The sequence below is a fragment of the Pundamilia nyererei genome, unplaced genomic scaffold (assembly GCF_000239375.1).
Source record: "Pundamilia nyererei isolate P.nyererei 1_Seehausen unplaced genomic scaffold, PunNye1.0 scaffold00391, whole genome shotgun sequence".
NCBI lineage: Eukaryota > Metazoa > Chordata > Actinopteri > Cichliformes > Cichlidae > Pundamilia > Pundamilia nyererei.
This window is the reverse complement of record NW_005187792.1, coordinates 147,117-171,658: the sequence shown is the minus strand read 5'-3', so window position 1 is coordinate 171,658 and position 24,542 is coordinate 147,117. Positions and strand designations below refer to the sequence as shown.

The following is a 24,542-nucleotide window of genomic DNA, read 5'->3' as shown; positions in this document are numbered from 1 at the left end:
GGGCCACATGAAGACAGTAGCCACTCTGCCAGTGCTATGACTTAATTCAAGTGTAGTATGTCATGGCTTATGCACAGCCAGCTTGTCTGATTTCCCCACTCTGTTGTCAAGAATATTTACTGTGCACACCTGTCAAATTATATAATAAAAAGATATATTTCTCCATTTGAAACTAAATGGGAAGAAAAAAGAAAAGGTTTACAATAGAATCTCAAGTTTGACCTTTTTTTGTTACAGTCGTTTACTCATAAAAGTATCTCTTTGAATGTGTTTAAAGTAGATTAGTCTAAGCATCGTTCAGATTGCATCACCATCTTTCTTACATTGTTTAGGATGAATATTTCATCTTTAAAAAGATGCTTAGTCAGAAAGATATCCGATTTTTTTAATGTGAATAGATTATTTCATGTAGTGTGTTCTCTTTGTTTAGATGGCAAATAAATACTGTTCATATACTGTTGCACAGTTTGAAGCAATGCTTTTTCCCAATACATACTCATAAACCCTGTATTTAATAACCCATGTCTGTTCATTTTGCCGAGCACTTCCAGGTGTATTCGTAGATGTGATGTTGCCAGGACCAGTGATCATCTGTAGGTCCTGTCCTGCATTTGTGAGCTCTGTACTGTACTCCTTGACTGAGTTGATGACTTTGATGGTAATAAAATTGGATTCATCTGTTTATCCATGTGCGATCAGCTCTTATTTCTCGTCCAAGCGCAAAGATTGTGTACAGCATCTTTCAAACCAGTGAAGATTATTTTGAGAAAATGTGGGAAAGAACCTGCGTCATTACACTCTGCTTTCCCCCTAACCCGGAGGAGAGCATCTGTGTTACACGCGCTCAATTAGCACCAGCTTAGCACCCATCCTCGTGGGGTGTGAACTCGTGTTTCGAAAAATCCCAGCAGTGCCATTTGGTGACACTTTCCAAGACACTTGAATTGCATCACACTGGAATAATAATGCAGAGAGCTCACTCTCCAGGCCCTCCGGGGTTTAAATAGGCTTCCTCTAGTGAGACTTTCTCTTTTTAATGCCCATTCTGCAATAGTATGCAGCCATTGATAGAGCCATCAGGGCTCAAGGGGATCCTAACTCTGTCTTTTTGTCATTGGATGACTTCATTAAAAATGGTAGGATGAGAGAAGCGTCTTTTTCCTCACTCTCTCAAGCAGTTGCGTGGAGATGAAATGCCAGTGATCAGAGTCCGTCCTTGCTGAGAGGAGAAGAGAAATTCATATGGAATACAAAAAATGTTCTTCCTCTGGGCAAAGCTTACATATAAGCTAAAAGCTAAGACAATAACTGCACATTGGGAACTAAATTTTGTGCAATAATGTGCAATTACAGCAACAAGCAAGAATGAATCTCTTCTTTTTATCGATGGTCTTTTTGGTCTTTTTGTCGATGTTACTACCTCTTCCTCAATCTGGTAGTGATTAACAGATGTGCTGTAGACTCAGTTATTGGCATGCAGGTTAAAAAGAAAATCAAACAAATCATTCCCATATGAACTTCCTTACCTCCCTCTCACTCTAAAATCCTACAGAATACACGTATATGTTTCAGTTGTTATTATCTGTGAACAGTCTATAATAGTATAACTTTGACAATGAATAATGTTAATTTTAAAAAAATGCATCTAAATTAATGCCAAGAAATATTTTAGTAATATGTTTTTACAGTCTATATATGATATTTCTAGGGCAATAAGGACACTGAGCATAATCTGTGGTATTTTTCCAAGATGAATCAAATATATACTGAAAAAAATTGTCAAATGGCAATATATAATAATTGATACATACATGTTTAAATATTGTCAAAAATAGACACTTTCACTTAAGTGCTATACTTCTTATAGACATGGTTTTACAAATTAGGTCCATAACTTATTAAACAAAGACCTATTTGTTTTAGTTTTGTCTCTGTACACCACCACGGTGGACTGTAAATCAGTACATGTGTGACTGAAGTACAGACTTGAATTTTGAATTGTACAAAAAGTTTGCACTGATAGTTTTGGCATTACAGCCGTTTTTACACATAGTCCGCCATTTTCAGAGGCTCTCTATTAAATTTAGTTTCATTTTAAATACAAAGATTGCTTTTAATACTTTGATGAAAATTGTTTGCAGTAAGTGATTGTCTGACATCTGGAATCCATAGACGTCACCAAATGCTTTGCTTCCTTCATCGAGATGCTTTTCCAGAATTTTACTGCGACTTTATTTGCTCCAATCCCTTTTAAACTGTGGTCTGCTCAGTTTTGCAAAATGTGGTTGAATCTGTGCAGAGAGCATAGCTCTCTACACTTCACAGTTCATCCTGCTGCTCACACGAGCAGTCACATGATCAGTAAACATCAGTTCCAGTGGCAGCTACACATGCTCATGACATAACATCTTTTTTTTTTGTTTGATTTCTGTTGTTTTTAAGTTTTCTGGGAAAGCCTGATCTCATTCTTCTTTTTCTAGAGTGTAACCAGTCCTCTGCATTTCCATTCATGAAGGTATCTCTGGACTGCAGATCTTGACAATGACTGGCTTATCTCAGTGTTCTTGACTTTGCTAGATGATGCAAGATTGTTTTTCTGAACCAACAAAATTCTTCTGCCACCATGAACTTTGCCTTGTGTGATCTTTCAGACATTTCGGTGTTGCTGAGCTGTCCAGTTTACTGTTTCATATCTATGGTTCTATTGTTTCACAGTGCTTGATTGATCTACATGAAGCACAAGATCTGAGTTACTGACTTAAAAATATATGGATTTTCAGGTATGTTCAACAATGGTCTAATCACAGAAAGATGATGTTGGATGTCGAAAGAAAGAAAGCACGAACAGTGTAATCATTTACAAATGCAAATATAACTGGAGTGGCAAAACAGTCTCCACACTTCACTCCAAATACTTCAGTCATGCTGTAGAGAGCTGGTATGGTATATGAGAGAAAAGCTGACACTGCCCTCTGGTGACCAGGTTTGTTTCTCTCAGCAGTCACGTCAGTGGAAGGAACAGCAAAATGCCTGCAATGCAAACATTAAATACATATGCTCACATTAAAATACCGGCAGTATAGAAGTTTCTTACCTGAACATACAAACATGCATGTGTGAGCTAAACAGTGATAAGCACGCAACATAAAGTTCAATTAAGTTAATTTTGAAATACTGATATTTCTCAATAGACAAACTCATAGATAAACTGACTGAACCTATTTAGTGTAACTGGAGCTGTGAATCACTCTGTGTACTCTTATTTATCTTATTTAACTATTAGTATTTCATGAAAAAGCCTTTTAAACAGAGAATAAAGCTAAATGTAAACAACACGTTCCTTTTATGTTTCCCACTCATTTTTATTTATATGTGAATAAGTGAATGAGGCTAATAGGTTAAAACTATCCAGTTTCCTTCCTTAAATACAGACTATTATATACACAAATATACACTTAATTATGTTGTGCTTCTGAATTTTTGGGAAGACTACTCCAAAGAGCTCCAAGAATAAACTAAGGTGCCTAACAGTAGCTCAGCTTGACCACTCCAACATCCTTAACAGTTTATCATTATGTTAGTAGCGTTGATTCGTTTTTATTGAATAGATTTAGCCAATAATACCTTATTTAATTATAGGGTTTAGGAATCCAGCACTTCAAGTAGCACTGGGGGATTTGGTGCGAGTACCTGTACCACAGTCAGTAAATGTTGCAGGCAACATAAAATCATAGAATAAGTTAAAGTGTTATAGGTGTCATGTGTTTTTACTTATTTTCTAAGAAGTTGAACAACATGAACAGTGCTGATGACAACATGCCACCTGCTGGCTGATAGCATGAAATGCATGTGTGAGCAGGACCCCTGCTATGATTGCATAGATGCAGCAGAGAGCAGTGGTGCTCCCTCCCATTCCTCTGCTTTACTTTGACAGGTGCTGTTTGTCTGCAGCGGTAGTTTCGCACTTTCCCCTGAGCCTCCTCTGTTTGTGTTTAGCGTATACGAACGTCTGACAAAACGACGGCTGACAGTTTACAAAGGCCAGAATAAATGTAAAATAAAACTGCCAGATACTTTTAGAGGTGAATTCTTTAACATGTTTATGACAAGTCCCAGAAAGAGACTTTAAATTGCTGTCAGTTCATCATCTCTCCAACAGACTGGCCTTAGTTTTTAATACTGCTCCGTTGATCCTCAGGAGGATGCTTGTGAACAAGAACACAGTTTCGTGCCAGACTTCTGCCTCTCAGACTTCTGGGTTTTTCCTTCCTGACAATGCAGGCACTGTCCGACAGCTCTCACTGTGGGAGCTATCCAGAGAATGACTCTCCTGCCTCTGAGCGGCAGAGTACCAGATGAGACTCGCTGATAAGACAGAGCCGAATTCCACATCTGAAAAGTCCACTGAATGATGCCATAGCTTGGCACTATGTCATGTGATTTGACTCTTTGTTGATAATTCCCTACAGTAACACATCCCTATTGTGTTGTAAAGAATGGAGCACAGAAATGTCCAATCAGATTGTAATAGGTCATCCTTTTGTTGTCAGTGGTGCTGAATTTCCAACATGTAGATCTGCTTCTTGGTTTTAACTGGTTTATGATTCAGAGGCAGAGGTGGCTGAATCAGAAGTGATCTGCGTGTTGATGACATACATAATTTTGACAGCCATAGCACAGGAAGCTGACCTCAGTTACTGGTGTCATCTATTCAGCACCGTGGGACTCCCAACCTAACACCCCGTACATCCTCTGCTGTACGCTGGTAGGAATCAGATAAGCAGTTGGAACAGAGCCCTGTCTATAAGGAGAAAAAGAGACGTCAGAAGTCTCTAGAGCCCAGACGCCATCTGATGCTCTCTGAATGCACTGTGATGGTTTTTCAAACAATCTGATATGTTGTTCCTTGTATCCTGAAACAAATCCACCCTGTTCTAAAAAAAAAAGGAGCAGGCATGTTGTCATTGTCACTTATTCAGATGTGTCATTTAGTCTAAACTGAGCAATGAAAGTTCTTTTTGTAGAACGGTCTCAACCACCTTTGTGACAGGCACTAACAGTCAAACGTTTTAGAGTGCCCCAATTTTTCTAGTTATTTATTGCAGTTCAATTCGTACAAGTCCAGTGAATAGTTTGAAATGGTACAAAGGTAAGTGGAGAACTGCCAGCAGTTCTGCAGCAATGAAGGTTGATCAAGCCTTAAAAGCTGGTGTTCCAACTTTTCTGGAGTGCTTACGATCCCCTCTGTCTGCATAAAAGCAGTGGTGGAACACACTGTAGTACCATAGCCTCGTGAGCATCCGTTGAACATTATTTTACTGCAGAAAGTGTTGCTACAAAAATGGCGAGAAAAAGGCAATTAACAATGGAAGAGAGACTGACCATCATAACACTTAAATGTAGGTCTTTCATACAGAGAAATTGCAAAGAAAGTCAAGGTGTACAGTTCCCTTCACCATCAAAGGCACTCAGAAACTGGGGCAAACTCTAACAGGAAGAGGTCTGGCAGATTCAAAGCCACAACTGAATCAGAGAACAAGTTTCTGAGAGTTAGCAGCTTGCGTAATAGGCGGCTCACTTGCCAACAGCTTCAAACACAGCTCAATAGTGGTCAGAGTAAGCAAGCCTCAGTTTCAACTGTGAAGAGAAGACTTTGAGCTGCAGGTTTGACAGGACGAGTTGCAGCAAGAAAGCCATTGTTAAGATGTCAGAATAAGACAAAGAGGCTTGCCCGGGCCATTAAACACTGCCATTGGACTACTGAAGACTGGAAGAAGGTGTTATGGACCAATGAATCAAAATTTGAAAACTTTGGTTCATGACGCAGGATTTGTACGCCATCGAGTAGGTGAAAGGATGGCTCCACAGTGTGTGGCACCAACTGTCAGACAATGGAGGAGGAAGTGTGATGGTCTGGGGCTGTTTTCCTGGATCCAGGGTCAGTGAGAGGCAAGATAATGACCCAAAACACAAGTCCAAGCTATGGCAGAACTACCTCAGGAAAAAAAGAACACGATGGTCTCCAGACTTAAATCACATCAAACCGGTTTGCAATGAACTGGACAGAAGAGTGAAAGCAAAGCAACCTACAAGTGCCACATTTATGGGAACTTCTGCAGCAGATATGGGAAGAACTTTCTGAAGAATATTTGATTTCTATTGTGGAAAGAACATGGGTGTGCTCAGCTGCTATATCTGCTAAAGGCAGTTACTTTGATGAGTCAAAAGTTTAGAATACATTTTGGTCTATAAATTCATTCCATGATTTATTTTTTTTAATTCCAGTTGCTTGGTTGTTTGCTTTCATTTCAGAGAGCAACAAGACATTAAACTGCAAAATTTGTATTTAAAAAATTGAAAAAAATTGGGTGTTTTAAAACATTTTACCTGTAGTGTACATGTGTGCACTTATGTATGAACATCTGAGAGCAAGTGTTCTCTGCATTCTGATCTTTTCTTTTTTTTAAGTCAAAGCAAAATCTTCCACATCACTGACTTTGCTTGTTTGCTCATTATGATTTAGCTCCCATCAATTATGAACCCTTTGAGTTTGTCTGAGCATCAAAGGGACATGAAGCCTTCTTTATTTATTTACATCCTTGCTTGTCTTAGTATTCATGGGGAAAACGTTCCTACTTAAAGGTGTGCTTGTACTGTATAACACTGGCTGCCAGAGAACAACTGCAAACATCAACCAGGCTTTTAATTAGTTAAACCTCACTATGACCCTCTTGGATATTCTTTTCCCTTCAGAACAGCTTTAATTCCTCATGTCAGAGATTTATCAAGGTGCTGGGAACATCCCTCAGAGATTCTGGTCACATATTAGCATGATAGCATCACATAGCTGCTGGAGATTTGTCATCAGTTTGAGGTTATCTGAGCTTTGTGACATGGCCCGCTATCTTTCTGGAAGAAACCATTAGCAGATGATTACACTGCGGTCATGAAGGATGGACATGGTCAACAGCAATACTGAGGTTGGCTATTGCATTTAATGCTCAGTTGGTACTAAAGGGCTCAGAGTGTGCCAAAACACATGCCCCACAACATTATAATACCAGCACCAGCCCGAACTGTTGATACAAGACAGAATGGATCCATGTGGTCATGTTGTTTAAACTAAATTCTGACTCTATTCTGTGACAGCGGTGACTCATGAGACCAACATTTTACTAATCTTCTGTTCTCCAGTTATAGCCTCAGATTCTTGATCTTTGCTGGTGCCCAGTGTTATCTTCTGTGGCTGGAGCCCATCTGCTTCAAGGTTTGATGTATTATGCTTTAAGAGATGCTCTCATGCATACCTTGGGTGCACTGAGTCTTTATTTGAATTACTGCTGCTTTCTATCACCCCAAAGTCTGGCCATCATCCTCTGGTTTCTGTTATTACCAAAGGTTTTCACCTAGAAAACTGTTGATCAGATCATTCTCTGTAAACCCTAGAGATGGTTGTGTTCGAAAACTGAACTTCAGCAGTTTGTCCTCAACATGTCTACATACTTTAATGCATTGAGCTTCTGCCATGTGGCTGTCTGATTAGATATTTGCATTAGTAACCAGTTGAATAAATGCACCTAAGGGTGTCCTAGGTGTCTAATGCATGTATATCTAAAGCCCAGTATGTTTGTTCTTCTTAACCACAGAGGTCCACTGTTACTCAGAATAAATCCCAATGCTAACCCTGACCCACCCAAGTGACAGTTTCTCAGTACATCACAGTAAATGACTTAACTTCACAAACCAAGTATATGACACAATTCCTTAAGTGTGTGATGTTGGAAAACATTTTCTGTCCTTTACAAAATAAAATGTTGTTTCATGCACTTTCCATGTTTTATATATTTAGCATGAAAAAGCAGGGAAGCTGAAAAGAGGATGGATGGATGCAAATCCTGTGAGGATGTATGTGAGAGGTTTTCATCATCCAGTTATTGTATTACTTGCTTTTAATTGTCTTGTGTTTGTTTGTATAGACAGTCATTTTCTGTCTTGGGTTTATTTTCTTGTCTTCTTCTATTATATCTACTTCCAGCTACCTGCCAGCTCCTCCAGTGGCTTTTAGTCTTTGTCCTCTTTTACCTATCTCTGTTTCTTCCACTGCCACTTTATTCTGACCTAGATTGTTGAGAGAAAAAGCGAGTCACTGTTGGGCTGATCGGAGGTCAGCTGTGCCATTAAGGCTTTTATGAGGTGAAGAGACTCTGGTCTGATATAACTGACACCGCTCTGGCCTGTTCCCCTTGGGTGCTGTGGGTCACAGTTTGCCTCCATGAACTTCCATTACCTCGTAACATCTGAGTCATTATATGATGGAAATATTAGTGCTGAGTAAGGGGACTTGAGAGAGCTGCATTTAATGAACGATTGCACAACAGATGAACACAGAACAATGGCAGCTCATAATGCCCTCATGCGGTCTGAAAAATAAAGGGTAAAATTCTAGATGAAACCTTTTCTCAAAGGGCAAGAGAGTCATTTCTGATTATTGCTAGTGACCAAAGATTTCATATCATGTCATATGAAGTTTGGCCACATCCCTTAAAATGTCTGAAAACCAGTGATGGGAATAACGGCGTTACAAGTAACGGCGTTACTAACGGCGTTACTTTTTTCAGTAACGAGTAATCTAAGTAATTACTATTTCTATCGTGGTGCGGCCGCGTTACTATTTTTCAACAAACAGACGGTTGAAGCTGTCTTCAGCTTACCGTACCTTATATCAGTTAAGCGGAAGTTGCTGTCTATGTAAGTAATGCGGGCGCTACAGCTTTAAGCAGCTGCGCGCGCTCCCGCGGACGGCAATCGCTTTCTGCCCAACGATCACTTTTTGGCACAACACCTGGAGCTGAGGGGGAAAAACAATGGCATGAGTGCTGCTGTTTGATTAAGGAAGAATAAAGTAGTCGTGGTAAGCCAATCACACGACCACTTTAAGACAAAGCAACAAGGTGAGATGTACCAGTTTTTAAATTGTATTGATAGGCCACGTAAAACCAGAGTCATGACAAACTATATATACGCAGCGTTTTTTCCTCAATAGTTTCATCACGTTTACTGTCTAAGGACAGCGCTAGCAAGCAGTCTCTGCTTATGACCAAAAAAAAAACCAAACCTGCCCTTTCGTGTTTGTGGAAAAATGCACCATGTCAACCAGTCAAAGAATGATATGGCAACATGACATTTGGCTGTTTAGGAAGAGGTGGAAGTTTTAGGAGTGATGTGTTGTCTTGTGTAGTTAGTGTGTAGTGTTGTGGATAGTTTTGTGTTGTGTGTAAGAACAACGAGGCGACTGCTGTCTCCAGGTAGAAAACAGGAGTGATGCACCTGCTGCTGTCAGACCTGCAGGTATCAGGCTTGTGATGTTGTTTGTAAAATTTGTGCATATAATTTTAAAATTGTCAATTTATATTTGCATTTAAAGTTATGAAATATGATGCATTAAACATGTTTGTGGTTGTTACAGTAAAAAATATAACTTTTTCTACTCGGATTTTATGTTTTTTAGATCAATTGTTTTATTACAGTATGTCAAAATGAAAACATAACTGTAAATTCAGACATGCGAGGTTGTGCTGAAAAGGATGAAACAAGGCAAAGTAAATCGTTTTCAAAGGTGAAATCAAAAGTATTTAAAATGGCCAATTATACCCTGGACCACAGAGGGTTTTTTTTAAAGTAACGCAATAGTTACTTTTCAAGTAATTAATTACTTTTAGAATCTTGTAACTCAGTTACTAAGTCAGTTACTTTTTTAAAGAAGTAACTAGTAACTATAATTAATTATTTTTTCAAAGAAACTTGCCCGACACTGCTGAAAACACAGTTGACTCAAACATGAACTTATCATTACACGATGAGCTCACTGTATAAGGTGAAATCTTGCTGCAACTTATTTATTAAATAGAAAGTAGTTAATAAAAAATAAAAAGGATTGCAATATACATTCTTAGATCAGTTTTTATAGCAAACTGCACTATGTTACAGATATTTTAAGTCCTGAACAAGTTCATGTTTTGAAATGAGAGAAGTTAGCTCTTAGTTCTCATAGTTTTTCTGCCATGCCTTCCTTCACCCAAAACGTTTTCTCTCCATCCTCCACTTTCCACAATTTTAGACATGAAGCAAGATCCAAGCTGTTGTTTAGAAGAAAAAGTATGATGACATCTGTAAATTTTTGTCTGTTTTCTCTTCAGATTTCATATTAGTTCAGCTTACTTTTGCTTCATACTTTTGTATTGATCCATTGAGGACTACAGCTCTAAAGAGAGAGACCCAGACCCACTCGGTCTCTGCAACCTTCTTGAATAAAGTTGGAGTAAGCCTTTATTTAAGCTCTATTTAAGCTTCTTAACTCAGAGCAGTATCATAATGAGCCGCTGAATTGGCTAAATAGAAAGCAGCCATCATTAAACTGTTCACACATCTGCTTTTTTCTACAGTGACGCGTCAAATGCGCTATTTTAAACAAGCAAATTGGTGGGTTTTCTCATTTAAGTTCAGATATTATTGTTTGAAAATTCTAATTTTAGTTTACTGGTTGGTTTCCGTACTAGTTTCAGTCTTTTTACTTGTAATATGGGGCGTATTTGTTAGTGGCAGATTTAAGAAGTTCAGAAGCCATGTTACAATACAAATAGACACACTTTGTAAAGGCAGTTGACTCAGAGTCATGCAGGCTTCCTTAAGTCTCAATAAACAATTTCACCGAAGCCTCCTCAGGTAGGTTGTGCTCACAGATGTGACCAAAGCCTTTAACTAAAGCTATTTCTGATTTTCCTCTTTCCCCAAAATAGATTATATTTTTATTTTTCCTAACTTTAATAACCTTGTTTTGGAGTGTCTGTCTTTCTCAGGAAATAAGCATTGATTATCAACCCCTTAAGGCGCTTGCAGTGTTGTTGACTGTCTAGCACTTTGTTAATGAGCCTTTAAGTACTGATCGAGCCTGGACATATTAACCGATGCGGATTAGGAACTTGCATAATCCATACTTATTAGGCCCTGAGGTACAGATGCACAGATATAAACAGAGAACAAATGTACTTCATTGCAAACTCAAACGAATTGCGTACATTTTATAGAAATGTGCATACATATCTCTTTTACAGGTACAACTTTATTCCAAGGATCCAGAGGGTTCTAGGCAGAGCATGGGAAACATTCAGCATCAAGCGAATCACAATGAAGCGGGGGAGCATTCCATTCTTATAAAATATAGAGCTTTAATTTATTAGTCAGCAACAACAATGGAAAGGGAGGATAAGAGTAATTTACACGAGTCATTACAATAACATCACCTTTGTGCATTTTCTTTTTCTGTTTTTTTTTGCTTAATTTTTTTTTTCATAAAGTCTGGATGATGCAGAAAGAAAAAAAACATACAAAACAAACAAAACACTCAAAAACTAAAGACACTTTTAAAAAAACAGAAATACTCAACAAAAATGGTACAACCTTTCTTTGCATTTTTTTCATATTTCGTCTCCTCTCATTTAAACAAGATGATCAGGAGCTTTGATTGATTCCTGGGAATACAGACAGATCCCAAATTAAGGAGCAGATACGGATACCCATGTATGAATTATAGATGCATCTTCCCCGAGGCATCCACCCTGACTTTCACACTGCCTAAAAAGAAGATATACTGGAAGCCCCTTAATGTTAAAGTAACATGAAAATAATATATTTTAAACTTGTTCTGATTTTTTGGGAATTAATTTTTTTTTTTACAGAGGAGACTCCAATAGTTTTACTTCCTGTAGATGTGCTGTATTAACGTTTTCACCAGAACTGTCTAATAGAGGTTCTGTGTAATTAATATGATCCTTGCTTTCTATTCCCACTTAAATGACTCTCACACATATATCCTATCCAAACTTATGAGCAACATAATTTTACTTTACACTTTGACAAGATCTATAACAATGTCAATAAAAAGATGTATCGTGCTTTTTACAGGGAATATCTGAAATGACGGCATCTTTAAAGCATTTATTTTCCCCATTTTGCTGTAGTTAAGTTGGTCAGACTGCACTGTACACCCACAGAGATGAAAATAAAACAGAAGAAAAAATCCAAAACAACCACACACTATCGTATTATCTCAGAATTACAGTACAAATACAGGTTCATGCACACAATGAAAGCCAGCTTCCCAATATTCAATATTTTGGTTAGTGTCACAACATTGTTACAATGCTCTGTTGTGTATACGGGCTATTACTTTTTTTTCCACACATGAATGTCAAAGAGAAAAAAAAAAGATGTCTTGTGTGCCAAGAACTGCTAACAACTGCTGCCTGATCCGGGCACTTTCCCCTAACTGCACTGCAATTGTTTCTTCCACAATTGTGCCGTGCCCGAGTGTGCTTGTTGCATATGGCCCCAGCCAATGTCCCCTGAAATGTAAAAGAATAATGCCCAATGTGCAAAATCCTCAACCCCGTATTGCACCTCGGTCTCAGTTCAAAGGAGGTTTGCATCGGGAAGAAAAAGTATTTTTATTAATAGACTTGCAACATAACTGATCTGATTTTTGCTTTGTTTACTTTAAAAAAAAAACTTGGATTCATAGCCAGAAGAAACTGCAGGTTACTGAGAGTAGAGTACAGTAAGATTATTATCACTGCTAAACAAATGGAAATCATTTTCAGCATGATCAGTGTCTCTGCTGGCGTGTAGCAGTGGTGCTGCAGATATTTTACAATCCGTCCTCCAAGGAAGAAGAAAATAGAAGAAAAAAACAAAACAAAAACAAAGGGCAAGCACAAGATTCCTGTAAAATGACCCAGTTAGAACTTTGATAATATTCGAGTAGTCTTCTGTAAGTCTGGGTTCCTATGGAGAAAATACTGTTTCTCCACAATGACCGGGACCATAAGTCAGTGGTCCCCTTGCAATATGAAGTCTCTGTCTGCGTGCAGCCACAGGGAGCGTGCATCACAGGTGTTCCTGCAGTGTCCGCATATACAAAACTCCCGGTACTTAGTCAAAGCAAGCGAAAAAAACAAAAAAACAACAGAGATCCCGTCACCTCCCGTCAGGTAGCTCAATTCCCCGTTACTCAGAGCTGCCTGTAGCTCTACCCTAACAGCTCAAGAGCCTCATAACACGTTTCAAAGAGTTGCCAAAGTCATACGATGCTGGCAGATGAGTTTTGTAATGACAGTAACAGCAACAATAAAATTAACAATATCAATAATAACAATATTTGCCCCAAAGGTACCTATACACAAAGAGCATGTTTTTTTCTGTAAGTACAAAGAAATCCACAGAATGATACTATATACAACCTACAATAAATACTGTGTATCATATATCTTACTGTTTGAATGGATGTATTGGGTGTAGTGGGATTTACTCGTAAGCCTCTTTTTTTGTCAGTTTCTCAGCTTTTTTTTTCCGGTTTGTGGATATTTTTTTTTTCACGCTGCTACTTTCATTGAGTCGCTCCCAGTTTTCATGGGGTGGGGGAGGGTTGTGTTTGGGGGTGGGTTTGAGAGGGGTGCTTCAGACACAAAGTCGGGCTCCTCATGTCTCTACTCCCTGCTGCTCCCTTTCCTCCTCCCCGTCCCTGTGATGTCGGCGGTTGCGGGGCTTCTTCTGCTCCTTGAGCTCTTTCAGGTCTTTGGCCTTAAGGGGGCCCAGCAGCGGGTCTCCAAACTGCCAGTAGTCCTGGCAGTACTGATTAATCAGGCTCATCTCTGGCTGGCTCAGGATGGTCAGCAGGTCCTTGTACTGGCCTGCGCTGGGGGTCCACTGCGTGCTGCCAGAGTGGAAAGAAGATGCCATCAAACCTGCACCGCCCTCCACCAGTGCACTGTTGACAGCCCGGCTTGACAACACCACCAACTGCAGCTTGATCAGCGTGTGTTTGAAATTCTTTTCTGTGGCCGTGCATTGGTACAAGCCAGAGTCAGAGGGCTGCAGAGATCGCACGAGCAGACCTTGTTCTGTCTTCAAAACCCGACCGTCTGAGCGCATCTGCAAAGGAAGGGTTACAGTCCATTAGCAAAAGTAGTGCGATAACCTGTGTAAAGATGCATGTGTATTTACTTGATTCACAAAAATAGTGCTACATATATCTTAATGAGGTTTTGTTTATGTAGCATGTTTAAGTAGATGTAACCAACATCATCTAGATTGTGTCATTTGTAGTCATCTTTCTTTTGTTTCATTAATAACTGTAGTTTAATTTTTTTCCCCATTGTGTTACTTACATGTATAATTGTCTAATTTGTAGGAGTAGCGAAATGGCCAAGTGCCAAACATGCAGTTCCTCTAGTGGCCACTTGAGGTTGTCTACAAAAGTGAGTCACCTTTAGACCTTAGCTTTAAAAAAATTTTTTTAAATAAATGAAATTAAAATTCTTTGAAAATTTAAAGTTTTGCATCATCTGGGTCTTTTCAGTTACAGGTGCAGACAAGGCTGTTAACTGTCTGCCAGGTTTCACCTCGGTTACTTCAAGTCACTAAACCAGATCTTTTGAGTGTATTTGTGGTGTTGGTGTCCTTTGAAACAATTTTTCTTACAATTAAAAAAAATAAGTCTATGCGCTGGCTTTGGAGGGCAAAACTCTTGTTTTATGTTTGCCTGTTACTTAGCAAAATCAATACACTAAGTTTTCTAATAAAGCCTGCTAGCCTTAGCTGATAACAATAATCACAGAGGCCAAAATTAGAAAGGCTTCAAAACGGCAGTCAACAAACCAATGGGAGACAGTAGGTATGTTCATATCAGTATATCAAACAATTTGATCTCCATCTATTGCTCCAAACCTCTGCGACTGCTGGAGGTAGTGCTATTAATGTGCTAGCTTTAGGTTTTAAGATAATCAGCAGAAATGAAGACGCTTAAATTTGAAAGTATGTTATAGTGTCACATAATAACAGCAAACTCATCTTCCTGGGACTCAACATAACTAAATATAGGCTTTTATCAAATATTAATAGAAACAGGTCTTATCCTTTAAAATGTAACAGGTGGAAACGATCCATTATGATATGCTGAGTCTATCATGTACAACAGACATGATATCTTATTGATTTAATTGCGTTATTAATTGCATTTCTCCCTTTTGCACTTCAGGCTGAATGTGTGAAGCTGATCCTATTTATTTGTTCCAGCATTTGATCTGAGCTTCACTGTTTGTATTTTTACATCAGGTGTCTTCACCATTAATTCTGGTCATGAGGTAAAAAGAAAACAGAGCCAGCAAAAATTGTGAATGAACTGTACCTACATCTGTATGTATATCTACATACAGAAATCTGATTGGATGAGGGGAGCTTTTTTTCTTTTCTTTTTTTTTTGCTCACCAGCAGCAAAGACTGCTCTGCTTTTGGGAACAGATACCATCCAACAGAATAGTCAATAAAAGAGAGGCAGCAACATTACATAGCTTCACAATAAAACTTTAACTAGATCCTGAGGGTTGTATATCACAACAGAGAGCTTTTTTTCACAGCCCCCCTTTATGTGTCCTTCCCTCCGTGCCTCAGGACAGCTGGAGGCCTGTGCAAGAAATCAGGCATCGTTCAATCACAGCCCAAAACACTTAATCACGTTAACAGATAATCAAGAGGAAATTAGACTAGAGTTATTTTTCAAATGTGTCACACTGCACATAAATCTCTCCTCTTCTCCACAGCAACATAGTGAAGAAATTAAACATTGTGGTGAGCATATCGAAAAGGAAATCTGTGGAACTGCTCATGTGTTACCAATGAAGGGAAATCCAAGCAAATTCAGTGATTCAGGAAGTCTATGTGACATTAAAAATGGATAATTATGTATTTGAGTGAGCTACCCTGTAATATAATCTGCTTGTATAACAAGAAAAATTGAGAAACACACTGTTAGGCCGCTCACTTCTTTCCTGCGGTCACTGTTATCCCTCTGCACGTGCCATTTGATGAGAGCGTGTGGAGAGCGGGCCTGACACTCCAGGAAGGTACTGCTCCCCTCCACCCCGTACTGCACCATCTCCAAAGTGTTCTTACTGGCTGCAGGGCACAGAGAGAGATTTCCATGGCAACCAAAACACTCATTACCATGAGCTCCGTGGAACCAAAATCTCAGTTGGGGCAAATTAGAAAAAAAAAAATCCTGCCTTTGTAATTACTTTAACAGGTGCCGGGATACAGTTATACAGTTAGCAGCAAAAATGAGCCAAAATGTCAACTGTCTAAATTTATTAATAAGGTAACAGCAACCCAGGAGGCACAGGAACACATGTCTTACCCTTGGAATTGAAGCCTCTGCACTGGCGGATGGGGTTCCCGTACTTGACATCCTGCCTCCGGCTACGTCTAAATGGGTCAGACCAGTATTGCCAAATAAGGAGAGAAAAACATCATAAAGCAACTGCAAGCCATTCAAAGCTGTTTGACAATACAGAAATGCAGTAACGTACTCAATGCACATTGAAATTACCACAAACTATCGTCATGTTAACATCTTTAACATCTGTGTTGTGTGTTTTTACTTGTTAAAAGAAGATGATTTATTAGTGTCATCAGCCACAGAGACCGGGACATGAACACAACTGATTAGGAATGCCACTGAAACAGCCATTCAGCCATCCAGGCAATCTCAACTGAGCGCCACTCAACACGCACGTTAGGTCAGTCAGTTAGTTACGAAGTTAGCGTAGCTCATGCTAACAGCGCTGTTGGTGCTTACCTTTTCTGTGAGGCGGAGTAACGGGAGCAGGACTTGCCATCCCAGGCGCAGTAAGGATCTCTGGCCAGACAGCAGTCAGCGCAGGCCTCGCCGTACATGTCACAGCGATGCAGAGCCAACTGGGTCAGCCCTACTGCAGATGACACATACAGCTGTTGCTGTTGAAAGAAAGAGGGCGAGAGAGGTATTTAGACTTTTATAGGAGAACTGCAAATCACACACATCAGGTATGTTTTTTAAAAAGTGCTCTATATTTAGAAAACTACACTTCAATGTAAATGCTGCTGAAATTCCAACATTAAAGCATAAGAATAATTTGTGTGACAGCGTTTATTTTCTTTCACATAAAGACCTAAACCCAGCTGGATGTGATGAGCATCCATCCTAAAACAGCAGCAGTCCCTGGATCATCGGGGGCAACACTGAGCTCATCTCTATCAGGTTGCCATCATAATTTTATGATCAGCTGTTGACATTCATCAGTCTGGCAGGCTTTGTGTAACCCTAACTCCATCTGCAGACTCGTGTCATAACGTGCAGAAGAGGCCAAGTATCTGAATCATTTTGAAAGAAAATACGGAGCTTTTAATGTCTTTTCCATCTTTTCTTTCTTCATTGTCTCCCAGACTTTTCTATGAATTATGAGGGAGGGGGGAAAAAATAACGGGAATACAGCTGTAGGCATGTAGCTTGTGACCTTTTTCGAATCACATCATTAATTTCTTTGGAGGGCGGGTTCCTTTTCTCCTGTGTGAGCAAAGGTTAGGTAAATCAGTTAGTGCAGACAGGCTTACCCTTTTGGACGAGATCTTCATTGTAGTTATAGGAGTGGGGACCTTGATGTAGAAAATGAGAATGGGGAGCACAGTGTGTTACAGTCAGTTTAAGCACAACAGACACACATAGCAAAACAGAAATAAAAAGGAGGGTGACAGAGAGAGAGAGAGCAATCAAAGCTGACCTTGAACACCTCGACTTCCTCCAGGACCAGCTCCTCTGTCTGAAGGTCATCTCTAGGCAGCACAATGACTTTCTGTACCGTTCCCTTGTCTGTGGACCACAACACACACACGTCAGTTACACACCGACATCCTCACACCCCCGCCGCTTGTCAACGGGCCCTTGGATTTCCATTTTATTTTCTCAGCAACCTTTAACAGGAGATAATCCTCATATCAACAGGTCGCACTGTACTCTGTGTTTCTGTCACACGGCTCTCTTTGGTTCCCTCAGTGACACGAAGCTCTGTTCTCCTTGGAACACTGACTGCTGCCGCCATGACAAACCTTTCCCGTCATTCTTGCCTTGACCTATTCATTTGGATGCCGTGAGATGTTCTACAAAGAGTTCCTGTGAGAGGGGACACCTGAGATTTATTATGACTTCTGCTCTAGCCCCGGTGCAGGACTGAAAGGCTGCCTCTGACAGCGGCTGAAAGGACACACATTCCTCCAAAGTGGCTGCCGTCACACGCAGGCCCATTAGTCTCTTCCTCATAATGCACAGACGCACAAAGAAACTGGTAAGGAGGCGTCACACACGACATGTAAAGGCAGCATACTGAGCTGTGGCGGCTGTCACACAGGGGCCTTATTAAAGGCTCACAGACAAATCTCTCTGACACCAGTGGGCAAGATTAAGGTGATGCGTATGCTCACTGTACTCCTCCTTCCTCCCTACTTTTCTGTTTCTCCGCTTTACTCCCCCCCCCCCGCTGCTGATCCACCCCCGCCCTCCAGGTACAAATCTCCTGTTGTTTACTCCATGAGAAGACAGCGAGGTAAAAGCCCTTTGATTGGTTAAAGTTCCACTCCAGCACAAAAGGGGAAGAATGCTTTTCTCCTAATGATAAATGATTGCAGGGGAGCCAAGCCCTCCACTTACATGAGATTTATTTCCAGGGGGCTGGGGCATTCTGCTCTCCATTATTCAGTGTCCCACTGACACTGTCAGTCACCATTCCCCGACTCTAATCAAAGGGGTCGCGGGTTCAGACTGACTTCATTTATACACATTCGTTACAAATGACCCACAAATGGAGAACTGGCTCCACGGATCATTTCTAACACATAAAGTTATTGCACTTTTAGAAAAGCACTCACCAGTTCCTAAGAAGAGCACTTCATAGTTGCCGTCTGCAGCTGCCACCTGGTCCACTGTAATAGTGGTGAACTCATAGTCCACGTTGGTCCGAACCACCAGGGGGCGCTTGTGCACTGGGTACACTGCGTTGTGCATGGCAGGGTGATTCCTCATAAAGTTAATCACTTCATCTGGATAGTCCTTAGTGGACTTCATGTTGGGGGTGAACGTACCTCCGGGGCACTGGAAGGGAAACATTAACATTCTCTGCATGAGTACCACAAGCTGAAAAAACTGATGTGAATAAATTAAAAAATGCCTGGTGAAGAGCCTGTCCTGCAGTAATATTTTAAGTTTGCTTATGCTGATGCTTGCATCTAACTCGAGCGGTTTCTTAAGTTAGATAGAAGGCCCTGTTATGCCAGCTTGCAATGGGATTTATGTCCAGGGTCAGCGAGAGGTGAAGCTCACCGTGCCAGGTCGAGGGTAGGGTATCTTCCCGGTGTAGGCCACCCACTGGTAATTAGGTCCCTCCTTGTGGGCAAAGGGGCCATTGAAGACCATCCGGATGTCAGCCATAGAGTACACACAAACTGCCGAGCCTTTGAACACAGAGCTGTGGAGGAAACACAAAGTGAGCCAAAGACAAAAAAAAGGGTAACTTAAAAAAGAAGCAGGAACAGAGCCTGCTCAGGATCTGGTGTGGTGCACTAACCCAGAGACAGAGAAGACTCCATATATGACAGGATTTTTTATATCCTGTGTTGGTCGTATGTAAACATCTCCTGTGATGGAAAAAGAGAGAAGTCAGGTCAGTGCAAAGCGCAAGCACTCTTCTTCACTAATATTTACAGTTGTTTCAGTGAGTCCAATCACTCTCAGCTAGTGGGTAGGCGATGCCTCCCCGGAAGAACCGATGCCCAAAAAAAGATGAACTTTCAAGCAAACAGTACATGCTACAGGATTTGAAACCAACCAGCTTGTGTTAAAAAAAATACACAACTGCATTTTTAGGTCTTAAGCATGGCTGTAATAGTTGATATTAAGACATCTATAAAATCCATGTTAGTAGTGCACATGATGTGTTATTTGTTTATTGCATAAACCTGGAAAATCTGTGCCGGTGCCTTATATTGCATGCATTTACACATCCAGCCTTTACGTTATCAAATAAAATGACACACAGGAAATGAATCTACTGTAGTATTTACAAAACTGCGGGAGCTTTTTACAGCTTCAAAGAACTTTAGCAACCACAATATTATAACCTATCACCTAATCATCCCATATGAAGCAATCCAAGCCCCAAACAGGCATTTAAAGTCGAGCTGTGAAAGCAAACAGTCTGGATATCTACAGTCTAGACTGGAGGATTGCTAAACCCCGAGAGATTTCCCAGTAAAATTTATACACGGTTTTCTATCCTTTTCCAGTATCCATAGCTCACGTCTTCCAATTTTAGAGAAAGGAAATATCTCTTCTCTCCCAAAGGAGAACTGCATCATACAGTATGCGTTCAGGCCAGTTTTAGAGGTATTTAAATCATAGATGCTCACCTCCAATCCTCTGACAGCAACAAATAGGAAGTAAATGCATGATTAGTGATGAGTCTCTCTGCTCTTTAGTACCTGGCCTAAATAACAGTCCCAGGAGGCATATTCAGTCTACAATAGGAAATGGCCTTCAGTTTGAAAAAGAGAATGCACTCCCAACCTAGCTGAAAACGACCAGGAAAAATCTTCAAATGTGGCTGTTAGAGCTTGCAACGTGGGAGAATAAGGGTGAACTATAGAAGAAGCTATACCAGTCAAGATTTATGCACTCTCGGTTCCATATAGACCAGCATGAGAAATTAGCTGTCAGACTGTTATGTAGATAGAATGATACATGGGTGAGATAAGCTATCTTTGAATCTGAACTGCAGGGTTTTGGGCTTGTCCACATTAGCGAGGCTGTACAGTCTTCCTCTGGGGACTGCGTGCAGCTGTGAACTCATCTCAGGAGGAAAAGGATACAGCTCAAAGATAGCGGGCACTTTGCCCTTCTTTTTGAGTGGCTACCAGTTTCACACCCATCCACACACCCACATTGCCACGCCATCTTCCACAGCTGCCAGAGGCAGAGCAGGGAATGGTCACGGCTTTAGCGCGTTCACAGCACGATGGGCCGTCACGGGTGTCACACAGCAGATGATCCTTGTCGTGACACCCAGCTGGTGCTGTTTTACTTTCACGCAACGAGATGCAAGTGTGTGCACATGTAGACAAGACAGCACCGAGGCCAACATACAGTAGAGTTATACAGTCGCTAAAAACAGATCAAGGCTTCAGGGGAGAAAAGCTACGTGAGTTCCAATAAAAGCTAGTCTGACAGGACAGGGATGAGTTTGCTCCAGGGAATGTAGCATGTTAATAACAACTAGGAAAGGATCCACATACCACAACCAGCTCTTTTTATTTTCATTTGGCAATAATATCTCAGCCATCACGCATCCAATTTTATTTAAAAAAAAAAACAAAATAAAAGAAAAGGTTTTCTGTTTGAGTGAACAATTACTATTCTTCTCTAGCATATCTCACTCCTTCACTCGTTTCCTCTTGCTCTCTGGCTTTTCTTCTCCCTACCTATTGATAAGAAATGCATTTTAAAGCATTGCCTGTATAAAACATAGAAGCTTTATAATGGTTAACACTATTTTAGATCATTGTGGGTCATTTAGGTAAAAACTGAAAGACAGAGCAAAGAAAATGTTACATGTTCCAACTGCAAAAACTCCCAAGGTCTCAGACGTGATTTGCCAAAACGTTCTACATCAAAGACAACAGCTGCTCTGGATGTTTGAAAAACTCCTCAGTAAATGGAACGGTACTTACGCGGGGTAATAATAAGTTATACATTCATATTTTAAAGACTCTTAGAGAATGGCAGGGTTAAGAGTCTCCTCACTCAAGGATATCTAGCTGAACTGAGAACGTGTCCCGGCTTGAAACCATTTTCAGATGCGCAGTTACAGTACTGCTTTTATTCGACATGATAGTGGATGTTTGTGTAAACTTTGGAAAAAGACTTTTCCAAAGTTTTCATGTCACACAAGAGGTAGCCTCAACATAGGTAAATAAACAACACACTGCACAAAAAAGACATTGTTTAGATGTTTATGTTGTAGTCAGAAACATGTCTGGAAGACATTAATAATACAGTCCAGCAGTCATAAATAAAATCTGGATCTGACAAAATGTTAACAGGGACTGAATGAACTGTGGGGGGGGGTTTTCTTCTTTCTTGCAGATGTTTGTAGGAGTCTTTCATCTGAGTTTATTACATAACTGCAACTGGATCTGTAGAGAAGTCATCTAACTAAAAGAGGTGTGCGGCAGAGTTTCATTTACTTGAGATTCTTAGATTTATGTTCCGAGCTCTACAATAAAAGGTGCTGGGCCTTTCTGAATGGAAACTACATGTTCTCCCTGTGCCTGCAGGAGTTATCTCCTGGTACTCCGGCTTCCTCTAACAGCCCAAAGCTTAACTGTTGGCTGTAGGTGTGAATGTGAGCGTGAATAGGTGTCCCTCTGTATTAGCCCTGCAACAGATGAGAGGTGTCCAGGGTCTACATGACCCATGAAAACTAAAGAAAATGGATGGGTTTAGTATTTAGTAGTTCTAGTAAGTGGATATTTGGGCAGGCTAGTTACTTTCCCCCCTGTTGTTTTTTTAATTATTTATTTTTCTCCATTATAGAAGATGCCTGTTATAGAAGTGGATGTCATATTCATTCATGAGAGTTGCACAAATGTTCTCATCTAACTTTTAGGAAGAGAACATTTTGTTGTATTTCCCAATGATCTCCATTGTGCTCAGTAGTTTAAGGCCCTTTTAACATCCTAAAATTGCCACTTTTGTCTGCAAAGACTAACTCTCCAGCTAGAGAGCTTTTCAAACATTCAAACTAGACAGTAAATGTGATGCCATTTGCATGAAAAAATTGTGTCCCATTTATTGTCTCCTCTAGGAGTCCTTGGCAGGGATGCTTGCTTTGTGTAGCCGTTCCTTCTCTCTGGGCTACTCTGGCATGCCCGTCCTTGTTCATTCACCAGCCTGTTCCATTAAACATTTACAGCCTTATTCAAGAAATATCCAAAAGATTCATCATCGGCGCCAAACACTGACAGCTCCCCGGCTAACAGAACCGCTCTACAATGCACAGTGTCTGTTTCAACACCGACTGAACTAGGTAGAGACAGAAGCCTTGTTTGTAACTGCAAAGGCAGCTCATTCCTACTTGTGATTTGTGGGGAAGAGGCTGCACAACACAAAAAGGCCACCGGGTTTTCAAGTGTCACTTTCCAAATTGTTCAGAGGTATAAAATAAATGTCAACAGTAAAAACAAATAGGTGTTTGTTTGTTTTTAACTGCAGTCAGGTGATGATAAAAGCAAGGACTGCAATGAAGAGGAAAAAAAACTAGCATGGCATAGCACTGTTCTTTCTTAAAATTAGTTCAAAAGCAACAGCGGGCACATAGAAAATCCCCCTATCAGTCTTTGTCTCCATTTCCAACCAGTGGTGACAGACAGAGGACGAGTTTCCCTCAGACAGTCTAATAGTCTCACAGTCACAGACATTCCTGCTCGGTGACCCCATTCGTCCACCATCAGGCCGCCGCCTCCTCACTCACACACACACACATGCACACACACTTACTTTTGTTTTAAAAAAAAAATCTCGAAAGTAAATGACAACTACAGTGGCGGGGTTATGGGTGTCAGTCCTATTACAATACGGTGAATGGGCCTACCATATGGTTCAAAGACTGATGTGTGTGGGTGTGTTTGCACTCTTGGCAGGTGCTGCAATAGAACCAAACCCTGCAGAGAACTATTGTCTACTCACTATTTCAGTTGCGATTGTACATGACAGAAAATGAAAATGAGCACGTCTCAAATAAATCCAGTCACGCCATTTTTTCCTTTGCCATTCAATACCCACTGTCAGAATGATTAACTGCACAAAGAAGAAGCATGGCTTCTGTCAAAACGTCGGGTGTAACTAAAGTTGTGGGAGGATGCGTAAGTAATGCTGACTTTTTTCTTTTTTTTTTGTTGAAAAAGTGGAATTTTTGCTTTAGATTTTGACTTTGTTAAATACTAGAAGACTAGAGGAAATATTAGTTATATTAATGGAAACAAAAACACACTCCCTATATTTATTTATTTATTTATTTTTCCGTTTTCTTTTTCCTTATGTATTTTTTATTTATGTTGTTTGTTGTTTCCTGTTTTGCTTCTTTTTCTTTTTTTTTTCTTCTTTCATTCTTATTGTATGGATATTTTAGTTGTTTAAATATAGAAAAAAATAAAAAAATATATATGTACTGAAAGATAGCTGAAGTTGATGGTATTGTATAGTGATTCTAAAATGTCAATTAAAAAAAAAAAAGAAAAAGTGGAATTTCAGTGTCAAAACGACTACATTCAAACACACACATTTAATTTTTACAGTGTGTGATTAGACCGATTACAACAATTACAACTTGATTTAATACATCAGGTGCACTAACTATTTCAATCATGAGTTAATGACTTCCCTCATATTACTTGAAAAGTGCCAAAAGACTTACGTGAGATTTAGGAAGGTGATCCAAATATGTTTTTTTGTAACTTTTTTAAATGTGTTTTTCTGATTCACACAGCTACACTGCTGATAGAGATGCTAATCTGCAGACTAATTGCTAATAAAAAATAACTGTGAGTTAGCAGCCCCAAATGTGTAGGAT

At 40.0% G+C, this 24,542-nt stretch overlaps 1 protein-coding gene across 8 annotated transcripts in view; it reads right to left on the bottom strand.

Moving 5' to 3' along the window:
- Nucleotides 1-11,406: 11,406 nt before the first annotated feature.
- Nucleotides 11,407-24,542, bottom strand: part of sema3fb (sema domain, immunoglobulin domain (Ig), short basic domain, secreted, (semaphorin) 3Fb) — a 59,918-nt gene continuing 46,782 nt past the window's right edge. For 2 of the 8 annotated variants that reach the window (XM_005752920.2, XM_005752925.2), the window contains 9 exons: nt 19,485-19,554; nt 19,241-19,385; nt 18,790-19,012; nt 17,649-17,737; nt 17,482-17,523; nt 16,688-16,845; nt 16,247-16,338; nt 15,860-16,008; nt 11,407-13,986 (listed from right to left, as the gene is read on the bottom strand). In XM_005752920.2, the coding sequence (XP_005752977.1) occupies nt 13,534-13,986; nt 15,860-16,008; nt 16,247-16,338; nt 16,688-16,845; nt 17,482-17,523; nt 17,649-17,737; nt 18,790-19,012; nt 19,241-19,385; nt 19,485-19,554 (1,421 nt within the window). In that variant the 3' untranslated portion in view covers nt 11,407-13,533. The remainder of the gene's footprint in view (nt 13,987-15,859; nt 16,009-16,246; nt 16,339-16,687; nt 16,846-17,481; nt 17,524-17,648; nt 17,738-18,789; nt 19,013-19,240; nt 19,386-19,484; nt 19,555-24,542) is intronic. The other 6 variants (XM_005752923.2, XM_005752926.2, XM_005752924.2 and 3 more) reach the window with 4 other exon arrangements.